General features: G+C 41.1%; 1 protein-coding gene across 1 annotated transcript in view; it reads right to left on the reverse strand.

Annotated features, from left to right (window-relative positions):
- RASGEF1B (RasGEF domain family, member 1B) overlaps positions 1 to 12770 on the reverse strand; it is a 43279-nt gene extending 30509 nt beyond the window's left edge. The window contains exons 1-2 of the mRNA XM_011941751.1: positions 12631 to 12770; positions 216 to 398 (exon numbers count right to left, since the gene is read on the reverse strand). Coding sequence (XP_011797141.1) covers positions 216 to 392 — 177 coding nt within the window. The 5' untranslated portion in view covers positions 393 to 398; positions 12631 to 12770. The remainder of the gene's footprint in view (positions 1 to 215; positions 399 to 12630) is intronic.
- Positions 12771 to 12813: the final 43 nt, after the last annotated feature.

The following is a 12813-nucleotide window of genomic DNA, read 5'->3' on the forward strand; positions in this document are numbered from 1 at the left end:
AACTGAAAAGAAATTGATACGCACAGTATACCAAAATCTGATCCTTATCCAGGCTCAACTTGATTTCAATGCACTTGATAATCAATATGCAATTTCTTATTAGAAAAATTCTCAGCAACCTAGAGATAATTCTGTATTATCTATGGTCCCTGCCTACTGTACTGTAATTTCTACTCATTGCCAAGGATGTGTTTCAGAGAAACATGAATACCTACATCTGGATAGTAATCCACATTAGGTACTAAGTGCTGGATGAGTGCTTCCAGGGATCCAGAGAGGAGGTTGTTGTCATGGTAATACAACCCTCCACAGCTGTCCTCTGCAGACTGATAGAGGTTTCGATTGTAACCACTGCTGTCAAACATTGCTGAAAAGGGAGGAGTCTGAGGCATACTTTCCTAAAAGGAATAAAAAAGAAGAAAACATAATGTCAGCAATATGCAGTATGAAAATAAAGGTAAGCTTTAATAGGCACTAAGATTTAACAGTAATGAGAGAATAGGCAATTAAAATAGTAGTTCAGGTTCTGACACAATATCAGAGCCCATCGAGAACCAAATTGCTCTGTTTGTACCACATGTAATCATACTTTTGAGTACCACTCCCATCAAATATCATACAACGCTTAGACCAAGGGGCCCACTCTGGACTTAGACTCAAGTCTCTGGCTGTCATATTTAGATGTCACTCCTTCACATCAGATTGTGAAAGGGGCAAGGGAACTGAACGTTGATTGCTTTATCGCATGGAGTCAACAATTTTCCTAAGGTGGAAATGTGTACACCTTAAAATTTGGTTGGGAAAAGTTACCTAACACTGAAGATCTATCTGAAGGACTTGAAGACAACCAAAACTGAAGCTGAAAACACTAAATTGCAAAGTAGGCCTAGAATTAAAGTACACTGTGTGTGTTTATATATGTATACATGTACACACAAGATTTCATGTAGACTCCTCAGTTTTCACTGAAAGATCAGATGCTGTTGACTTTCTTCCCTTTGTGTTAAATTCTCCTGGGGCTGTGGGGTAGTATCTTGTAAAGCCTCAGTTCTCAATAAACATTCAGGCTGAGAAGGCACCCGATTTGGGAACAAGGAGCACTGTGACAGTCCTGAGATAAGTTGCTCTTCTCCATCTGTTTACTTTGCAATTCACAAAGGCCTTGTCAGAGGGTGCTCTGCAGACGGCAGAGGTTATTAAGTTATTACTTGAATTCCTAGGGACGGCACCCGGCCCTGAGAACAGACTCCCAGTCTCTGGCACCATGTCTGCACAATGGAGGCATTGAAAAGCTGCAGAGACTGGGGGCTTCAGAAGGCAAACAATGAGGGGGAGCCATACTCCAAGTCATGGACTGACGGGGACAGGGTGTGTGGAGGCAGCAGGAGGACACAACCTGGACTAATCTTTCTTTTCAAGATGCCAAAAGATATTTGCATCTCAATGTGGGAGGGGCGTGGAGCCCTGTCTGAGAAGTCACATCCATCACTCCTTGAGCATCTGTTCCAGATACAGCTGATGGGTATACAGAGCACCACAACCTGTGCACGTGCCTCAGCAGGGGGCGGCCAGGGGTGGGACATTAAGAGAAAACATCCATCATCAAAGCCAACCTGGCCGGTGAAAACAGAATTAGAGAAAAGAAACATCAAGAAAAATAAACAGGAAATAAAAACCAACTTCATTTCTGGGTATTTTGTCCCCTCCACAAACCAGTGCTGAGGGACAATTTAAAGGGATCCACGAAAAAGCCACAAATGGGAAGAAGGTGTTGACTGAGAACCACTCTATCCACAGGGATCTGTGACTAGTGGGGTCACTGGCTCCATGGCTCTCCTTTAGGTAGCACATAGTCATAACAGCCAAAGGGTCAGGCACTATGGGATATAACATTAACACAAATAGTCTGCACACACCCTTAGTTGGCAAGACCTCACATGTAGGAACTGCAGTTAAATAAATAAATCATTCAATGTTAACATTTTATAAGGCAATAGACAAAGTACATTTCTCTCCTCTTCCAATTGCCAGGTTTCTATGAGAACAACTCCTGTGCAATATAATCATTGCAAACTGGCCATCCTTGGTGGGAAGAAAAAGAGCCAGTCTTTCCTTGCCCTGAGAAACTCATAATGTCCTCAAACTAGGAGGCAGGGACCTGAGATTAGAGGCACCTAAAAGCTCCCTCAGATAACTGAGAGAGAACTCGTTGTCTGGATTTGGTTGCCTCTGGCTTAGAAAAGCTTTAGATGGTTATAACCACAGTGTCCTTCACATACAGCATGAGGAACGTCATGCCCTTGGAATTGGGATTTTTTCTTTCAGGAACCACACAGTTTCCTTCATTGGAGCACTTACTCATTGCTAGTACAACCATTCTAACAAAGCACTTTTGGGAGATGGTTGGCCAGGATTTGGGAATTCCAAAAAATCAGAAAATCATATTCAAAGGAACCACAGAAATCACCTGGCCCAGGATCTGGAAAACATTTCATTTCACTTTCCAACTGCAAGCAATTCAAGTGGTTGTCTAAAGGCCTGAGGATGAGCAAGGAGGATATGCAAGCTGTAACTCAGTGGGAGAATGCAGGTTCTAAGTGATTAGCAATGACTGTCAGACAGTCATGGAAGGAGACGCAGCCCATGTGCCATCACAATCTAGTCCAATCTCCTCTTCTTATAAATGTGCACACTGAGACCAAAGGGGGTAAGGTGACCAGGCTAAGATGACCCAGCAATGAGGCCACAGCACATCGCTGCACTCTTGCTGAATGGAACTCCCCTGCATCAAGTACTCTCCGGCCACGGGCTAATCAGCAGTAAGCACCAACCCATAAAATGGTCATGGGTCACTCAGACTTTGTTTTCAAGGAATCAGCACCAAAAGCCACCAAGTATTTGCACTTCTTAATTATTTACTCCTGCAGAGTAGACAAGAGCTCAGATCTGGACAAAGATTCAGATTTAATGAAGCCCTAATTCGGGCACTTAATGGCTGTGAAATCTTCAAACCCTCAACACCACCAGGTATGTTTTCCACCTGTTATTTCCAATTTTGTTTATCCCTTCCAAAATCCTAAATAATAACAAAACTACTTATCTTCTTTAGCGCAAGGTTCTTCTTAGAGCATTATGATTAGAGCAATGGCAAAAGACTGTGTATTGTTTTTTGGAGCTATATCACTCGTAGTATTTCTCTGAAGAGGTGCAAAGTATCAATACTTAGAAAACTCCCTCCAACAAGGCACCAAAAGAAAATAATGCAAATAGCGATAGAAACCAAACTGAGGTAAATGCATAAGGGTTATGGCTTACTGTATTTAAAAATCAACTGTAAGAAGAGAGTTATGTCACAGGCTATTTTCTGCCTTCTAATGAGCCCAAAGTTATGCTGCTAATTAGCTTATTTCATTTTCCCATGAAACCACCTTGATTGCTGACCTTGCACATAGCAATAACTAACTCCTGAGATTCAAGTCACTTCAGTCCCTTATTTATTATGCACAATAGTCTTATTTTTCTACCTCCCCATATACTCCAGACAGAACCTTTTCAATTCCTTAATCCCTTCTCCCTTCGTTAGTCATAATTCTTCTCACTATGGGATACTGTGTGCTGGAGAATGTCTTCACATGTCACAGACCTTTACTCTCTGAAGCCCCCCTCCAGGTCTCTCTCACGACATCCGTGATGCAGAAGGCTCTGAGAATTTCAATGGTTCCATTTGTGTAATTGTTTACTGACTACAAATGCCTTCCTGGATTCTACAACCACCTCATCTGGCAGGCATCCTCATCTTGTTTTGACTACATAAGCAGCTGAGGTTCAGAAAAACTGTAATAACTAGCTTGGGGTTAGACATGGAGTAAGGGACAAGTAGGGTAGGGTTTCAGAGTTAGGTCTTCTGATTCCAGGTTCAAAATTTATTACACTACATCACGATATGCTGCAAATAGTCTTCTTTGAACTTCTAATGTTTAATCATTAAACGAAAATCCTGTCAGTCTGTCTCAAATTGTAGGCTATTAGGATAATTCACACGTTTTACATGCTCTACATAAATCCTTGCTCCAAAGAAGTATTAGTACCATTAATTACTCTTATTAAAAAGTTCAACTGTCAACAGCAGTATTTAAGCTACTGGCCTTTGCCATCAAAGCACGGTGTCATCAAGACACAGAGACTCCACGGATTCTAGTATGGACTTTAAAAAACATTATAACATCCTCAAAACTGGGATGTGTGTAAACAGTTGAATGGTTAAAAAAAATGTTTACTCAACAGTCTTTTTAAGTGATATATGCAATGACAGAGCATCTAACAATGGATAGCCTCTTAGACTCAATGAAATATAGTAATATTTGCTCATGTGTATTTTATAGATTTCCAGCAAAAAAAATTTAATGAAAGAAATGACCAAGAGAAAAATCATGGCTCACAGTATTCATCACTCATTGCTGGACAATGTCTAACAAGTGGCCAGTCTAGCTGTTTTTGGAAGGATCAACTGCCTGTGTAATAGACGCGCCTGATAATCACAAGGAAAAATCAGCAGAATGGTACAGAAAGCACTGTTTGTGGAACAGAATTCTAAATACCTAAGAAGACAAACATAGTAGTCTGTTTTCTCTAAAGTATCTTCCCTCCTGTTAACCACACACCAAGAGCCACTGTTCATTCCGTATTCCTCAGACTTGATATCTGGGTCTTTTGTTTTAACTGCTTCAGTTCTGGAATCGAAAAGTGAGGACCAAAAGACTAAATATTGGTTTAGCTCTTGTTAAGAAAATAAATCCAATATTCAAAGTACTGGGCATGAGAATCCAGACAAGTATTTATTCCTGGACACTATTAACTCCAGGAATCACTTCCTAATGATTTCTCCAGGGAAAGAAAGGCTCAGGGTAAGGTTGCTCATAACCCGTAACTTCTATTTATTTCATTCAGTCAGTGCAGTTCTCATGCCTTCCTTATTGGCAGCAAATCTTCTCCTTTCAGCTTCCACAACTAATATTTTCTGTCTCTGAGATCCTATAAACTCTCAACTTACTCCTCTCTACACTCTGCAACACAGCCTCAAAACTAGCCTCTCCACTGTCTGCCATCTGTCGTTAGTACAAATTTTGCCTAACTCAATATACCTATCAATGGGGACCAGATAACGAAAAATTTTGTTCAGGAAAAACTGACTCTTCTCCAAAATTAGAATATGTGGATGGAACAGCAAGTTAAATACTGGCATTAATTTACCATAAAGTCCAACTTCAAAGTAGCTAATTCCTTCAGAAAAAAGAGATTTGTATGAGACACAAGAAAAAGCTGCTGACTTTATTCAAATCCTACCAATAATACATAAAGCAGAGAGCAGGTTCATCTCAAAAGCTATTCTCACCTTACGAAGTTGCATTTGTAAGTCAGTTCTTTACAACTCAGAATATATTCAATTCAGTCAGTGGCTTTTAACTTTTTAGGGAGATCACAAACCTCTCCCCATCACCACCCCCAGAGAAATGTACACACCAGTTTTCATATACTTTCAGGGAATTTACAGACCCCAGATTAAGAAGTCCATGTCCTGGCCTGTACAGAACCTAGATATTATTTCTCTATGCCAAGGAAGGAGAACATGGTGGCTCTGACAGTAACCTTGGTCTAACACTTTCAAGACTGGCCCCTTAGAAAACAAGAAATTCCTAAGCCGAGCGTGGTGGCTCACACCTGTAATCCTAGCACTTTGGGAGGCTGAGGTGGGCAGATTACCTGAGGTCAGGAGTTCGAGACCAGCCTGACCAACATAGAGCAACCCCATCTCTACTAAAAATACAAAATTAGCTGGGCATGGTGGCGCATGCCTGTAATCCCAGCTACTCGCAAGGCTGAGGCAGGAGAATCTCTTGAACCTGGGAGACAGAAGTTGTCGTGAGCCAAGATCGTGCCATTGCACTTCAGCCTGGGCAAAAAAAGCAAAACTCTGTCTCAAAAAGAAAAAAAAAGAAAAAAGGAAAAGAAATCAAGGAATTCTTGTATTTTCAGGTAGTACCAATCAAACTGAGTTAAGAGAATAAAATAATCATAACTATTTTGGCTTGGGTACAGCTATTGAAATGGGCTTTTTCTTTTCTTTTCTGCATAAATTGAGGCAGCACTTTAGGATGTGAGGAGATGCAGGGAGATAATGGGAAACAGATTCTGGTTTTAAAACAATGAACCAGGCGAAAAGAAAGTGTAGAGCCACCAAAATTAGCATATAGATTACAGGTTATGCTGGAAAATCTTCCAACAGGAAGTCAAGATATACCCAGCCCAGGTATACAAGATGAATGTTCTTTGTTAAAATTAATTTGGGAACTTGAAAAGTTAGTTGACAGACAAGACATCTTACAGAGGCAGCTAATTTGGTCACAAAGATAGATCATGTTCTTCCAAGGACCCTGAAAAAGTTCAGCCTGACATTGATCCAGCAGCAAGGAAGCAAGCTCTGGGTGATTTACGATATGAATGGATTTGAAAGGCATGCCTAATGGTTTCAAACCCACTAAAGTGCCAGATGAAAAGCTGCCTTTTTCTAAACAGCAGACTGTGTTTGAATTAGCGACTGCTTTTGCACAATGTTATTTATGATAAAGCAGGTGCACCAGGATAGGGTGGTTTCAGGTGACAACTGAAATTGGAAAAGAGGTTGAGGAAAAGATGGGTATGGGAACTAAATCAAAAGCTATCCCTCAAAGTCTGCAATAGGTGCTTTGTAAATCTCTACCAGAATGTCGAGTCAGCATTTCCTCTACACTTGGAATGAGACAGAAAATGTAAGAGTCAGAGAAAAAAAGGTTTATTTTTTTCAATCCCTATTTCATCATACATAGAGTGCTTCGGTGAAATATCTAATAAATCTAATGCCTTGATGTTGACCATAATATTTTAGCTTCTGTTCAAATGTTGGGCATGTGTCCCAATTAAAGAAAAAGAAAAAAACACTTAAGTAGACGAAGGCCTCCGTATCACAGCTGAACTTTGAAAGCATATTTGTTTAGTAGGGAGAGGTTTAATTTAATATCCTGGAATTACTGGTTCCTGAATTCCCATCTAGATGCCAGAGAAACTTTGCCCTTTGGTGAGATTCATCTTCCACAACTTGTTTCTTCCTTTTCTCCCTTGAAGTTGCATAGATCTGAATTAAGAGTTCACATATTTCAGCTTTACTCCAGCTGTTATCTCAAGTACTTGCAGCCTGCCTCCTTTTGCCCTGCTAGCATACCAAGATTGACTGCACCTTCACAGGGTGTATCTAACTATGGATTTGAGCCAGGGTGAAAGGTAAAAGTCAAGTTTCTGACACTATCTAAAACATGACTTGAGTTTGAAAATGTCTAGATTGCCAGGTGCGGTGGCTCACACCTGTAATCCCAGCACTTTGGGAGGCCGAGGCAGGCAGATCACAAGGTCAGCAGATCGAGACCATCCTGGCTAACCCGGTGAAACCTCATCTCTACTAAAAATACAAAAAATTAGTTGGGCATGGTGGCGGGCGCCTGTAGTCCCAGCTACTGGGGAGGCTGAGGCAGGAGAATTGCTTGAACCTGGGAGGCAGAGGTTGTAGTGAGCCGAGAATGTGCCAGTGCACTCCAGCCTAGGTGACAGAGCGAGACTCTATGTAAAAAAAAAAAAAAAAAAGAAAGAAAGAAAGAAAATTTCTAGATTATCTTCTCATTTCTGTCCTCTTTCAGAGGAAGTCCTAAATCAGAGATTTCTAACAGCATCTCTGGAAACTGCAGAAATGCTACACCTCTGCTTACCTCCTTTATAAAAAAAAAAAAAAAAAGGTATCGTATTGAGAGGGTAAACAACACAGAGAAGACAACTCATAGTCAACTCACATCTTTGGTATGTGAACAGACAGAAACTCCAAGACTCCAAGATAAGTACCTTCTTTGAAAGTGAGTCCCACAGGCTTAGTAGATTTCACAGTTAAGGGAGAAAAAGAAAAAAAATCAGTATTTTTGAGGAAGGAAGATCCTATTTCTCTCTGCAATGAAATAGTGATATTATTTCCTGATTTATCAGCATCCATACAAAAAGTGAATTTGCATTCTGCTTGATTTGTCTCAGATGCTACTTAAAGATTTCCTTACTAATTCCTAATTGATGGAGGAAGGGGATTCTGACTCAAATAGTTTACTATCTTTGGTTTCCTCGGAAGAAAAACAAAGCTAGGATTTGTCATCTTTTGTCTTGGGGATATGTTGTTAGCAGTTTATTAAAACACAAATGACATTTCAGCACATGACCTGGAGAGCCAATTAAAGCTCTTCTATGAACTAAATCTTCACTACGTGGGAACTGAACCCAGGACATATTGAATGTAAATAATGTAATGCATACATTCTTCATGCATTAACTTTTTATCATCTACATCTTCCATGCAGTTCCTAAACTGGACAGTAGATGGCTCCTCGTTCCTCGTCTTTCAAAGGGTTGGCACTTTACAGCAGTAACAGTGCTGGTTTAGAAAAGCAAAAGGATAACTAGAGTTATGGGGAAAATATATTGAGAAACTGGTATTTGTGATCTTGGCATATTATTGAACTATACAGCTCATACTGTACAGGTGAAGACGTACTGGCTAATGCCATTTGCTCATAATGCCTTACATTGTAAGTGCTCATCTATAATGAGAATTAAATATTTCCTTTTCCTAGAAGAATAAAAATGATCTTCTGGACAATCAAAATCATCATTACCTAATTGAGTGCTGTCAAAAAGAATTTTCTGGGATACTGAAAATGTTTTTCTTTTGCACAATCCAATACAGTAGCCACTAGCCACAAGTGACTACTTAGCACTTAAAATGTGGCTTATTGCAACTGAAAAACTAAATTTTAAATTTTGTTTAATTTTAATAAACTTAAGTTTAAATATTCCCATATGACTAGTGGCTACCATACTGAACAGCACAGATACGAGTAGCTGAATCATCATTTATACATGGTAGATCTCAACACAAATTAAGTAATATCATATGGAGAACACTCTTTAATAAAAGGTTTTATTTTTCTATACCTAATTCATCTCAAGAAACTGATCTGATACCTAATGAGGATGTTTATTAAAAAGTAGAGTTTTCTATTTATATTTTAGTATGTAATATGGTTACTGGGATAATTTTCCAGCTGTGAATTTTTGAAAAACTATATTCATCCCTCCCCATTTTTCTCTTTTAGAGCAACAGAAAGATGTTGGTACTCCAGGCTAATTTGTACCTTCTCTGGGTTAAACTAATTTTCTAAGCAGGGTTTCCTAATAAAATTTGAATCAACTGAATCATTTCCAGACACAGACATACCCTGAAATGAAATAATAAATATAAACCTAAGAAAAAATGGTTGTTCAAAACAAATTTAAAAATTTAATGGATAGTAATATTGATTTAATAGGCCAAAAAAAAAATCTGACACCAACCATTTTAATAATCATTTTTAATATTCATACCTAGGGAAAAACAAAAGCAAAAAGCAGTTTAATATTAAACGTCTACATATATTAATCAATAAAAAGAAATTTCACTCTCCTCTCTTCATTTCCACATACCTAGAAAGTAGGTGAACATCTAACTGCAAATCACTTCTCCCTTCATTAGTCCACCCCTAAGACAGGGTGTAAATGCATGAAGCAGTAGTACAACAAAATAAAGCAGTTATGACAGACCTAAAGAAACTAATAAATCACTCCATTCAACTCCTCACAGTCGTTTTACAGAAACTGCAGGCATAGAGAAAAAATAAATCACTGATTAGGGCTCCAGATCGGCCAGAACCCAAGTCTCCTTATTTCCAAAGCAGAAATATGCCCGCAGCACTAGGCTAAAACATCTGTCACTTTAGGATAAGCAAAGGTTGCATGGGACTTTTTTGTAGTTTTAACTGGAGAACCAAAAAGGACAACTATAGTTCTGAAAAAGTGAGGGGAGTGGGCTGGCCATACCCAAATTCAACTACTACTAATACAAATCCCATAAATCTTAAACAGCATTTTCGACAGTGCAATTGGCCTCTTTAAGAAGTCACAAAATGTTTTCACAGCTTTTTCATTTATTATGTGTGGCATCAGAATCAAGTTTCCTAATCCCTGCTTCAAGGATTCTAGATTCTTCTCCCAAGCAAAGGAAAAGACACTCCTTTCACCCATCTCCTTTCCAAGGAGGTGCTCTCCTGGGGCCGTCCCAATGCTCCTCCCAAGTCCAATTCTTTCAGGTACTCTGTGGATATTGACAAAGCTGATCCCAACACTCATGAGTCATACTAGGGATCCCAGTTTCTCCCCTTCAATTTTCTTAACATGTCTTTTTCCATCAGAAAGGTGTATTGAATTGTTTTTGGTCTATTGTACTCTATTAACTAGTAGTTAATTTTAGGTTCTAAGAATAAAATGTCATATAAGAAGTATGTGTTGTTAAAATATTTTGATTTATACATATAAATACATATGTGTATATATACATATATGTGTATACACACACACATATAAAAAATCTATTAATGCTAAGCTGTAGGGGGTTAGCGGGAGACAATACATGTGAATGTTTTCTGGTGATTCTCTTCTCCAAAAGACAGTATGATTCCCAGGTATTAGATGTGGTAGTATCAGATAAAATATCCAATGCAGCACATAAAATGAAGTAAGACTGAAAATGCACCATAGGAGAAATAAATTCTAAGAATGTAACACTTCGTTAGACAACTGGAAAGTGCAAAGCCAGTATACTTAGTAGTCACAAATATTGCCACCTACAAGAAAACAAAGGATTGACCCGGCATGCAGTGGAAGAATGCCAAGAAACTTGTTAATCAGTGGCTGATCTCATCTTCACCAGAAAATCTGCTTGAAAGGCATAATATAACGTTGTTTGTAAACCCTGATGTCTGTCAAAGGTGCCCTAAGGTCCTCCTCTCCAGCTCCACCACTGCCCCTCACTTAAAAAAATAAAATTACCTTCAATGATAGGGTTTAACAAGCTGCCATTCTTTTTTTTTCTGTTATGAAAAACTCAACAGCAAAGAATTTTTATTTTTATTTCTTTTTATAAAAGAAATCAACTCTATTTTTGTTCTAAATCTCATGGGACCAGTTATTTTCACCCAAATCGCCAACCAGGTACACACGCTGCTTAACTGTAAACCTCCTTGTTTCTTAGTAGAGGCTTATTGCCATGGTCCAACTATGTTTTAAATTAAGGCACAGCCATCACATGCCAAGCTCTAGCTACCGTTTTCACGAGGAAAGGGCAATTATTCACCCCATCTGAGTGTGACTGTGCCAGACATCATTCAAAAGTGCACCACCCTGATCCCTAGACTCTTCCCCTTTATGCACCCCGTTCAGAGACCCTCCCCTCGGCCATTAGACCATCTGAGCTAAATATAGATCTACACACACCAGCAGTTCCTGATCGTCGTCACATGGTGCTGCTGACGAAGGACTCCTTGGAGACGCGTTCGGCCCAAACACATACACAAATTTGTGTGCATATTCATCTATATACACCATATCCACCGAATTCATCAGGGAGGATGGACACATACATCTACATTCCGAAGAGAAAATCGCAGTCTAGCCAATCTCCTTGTGTTATGTGCCACACTTGTGCCACCCTCGGCAGTGTCAGAGGACTAAGCTACGTTGCTTTTGCCTGAACTGCGCCGATTTGATTGGGGCAAGACAGCAAGCCGTATTGAAATGGTACGTCCATACCCACACACAATGGCGCGCGCACCCCAGCCCCCGTCTCGCCCTTTTCCCTGGTGCAGCACTGAAGTTGTTTTTCACAGCTCCCTTAGAAAGAGCCTCCCTTAAGCTGATTGCCCGCGAGGCTCCCAGATACCTCTAGCTCATCTTAAGATTCCCCAGGCAGGTGACCCGAGGCTATTCAACTGAACTCTGGCAAAAGCAATACGACTCAGTGTCTCCCAAGTTTGCCAGGTGAACACCGAAGGATGACAGAACGTCACCTTGTCGGTGGGGAGTATGTGACTTCTGTTCCCTTGCCCCTTCCTACGAGTCAGACTTTAGATTACATGGCACTGACAACAAAAATAAACAGCTCCCCCTACACACACACACACACACACACACACACAAAACTAGTCAAGAAGTGGAAGAATCAACGTAGGTATGCACACGAAGGAAAGAAGGGATGAAAAAAATGATGGACGCGACTACAACTCAAGACAAATCCTCAAAAACCACCGATCTCGAGACAGAAGGCCTGGATGCAGGATCAGGGAGAAAGAGAGAAGGCACAACCCAACCCAAGCCCGTCCCTACCCGGGTTCCAGCGGCTCGGCCACGCACCTGTTGGGGCCGCGGCAGTCCCAGGTGCCCGCAGCGGCCGGGCAGGGGCCCTCCCCCGGTCCCGGGCTGTAACCCGGCTCTTGGTGCCCGCGTTCGCGCTCACTCGCCTCGGGATCTCCCGCCGCCTCGGAGCGCACCCAGCCGGTGCAGTCTCTGAGCCCAGCTCGCTCCCTGCGCGGCCCCGGGATCTCCAGGGAGAGCGCAGCGCTCAGCAGGGTCCCGAGTTCCAGCTACCGGGCTGTGGTCCCCCCGCCGGGAGAACAACCCAGCCAGGGAACAACCTACCTGCAGGTGGACTCTGAGTCCTCCCCCTCCCGGCTGCGTGCCGCGCGCCCACAAATGCGACCAAAGGACAGGGAGCGAAAGCGCGCGGGAAGAAGAAAAACAAAATCTTCCTAACCAGTCGGGTTCCTTGTTTATACTGAAACTACAGCAGCCGCCGCCGCGCACGCCCCCTTCGCTGGAGCT

Source organism: Colobus angolensis, unplaced genomic scaffold (assembly GCF_000951035.1).
Source record: "Colobus angolensis palliatus isolate OR3802 unplaced genomic scaffold, Cang.pa_1.0 Scaffold200, whole genome shotgun sequence".
Taxonomy (NCBI): Eukaryota; Metazoa; Chordata; class Mammalia; order Primates; family Cercopithecidae; genus Colobus; species Colobus angolensis.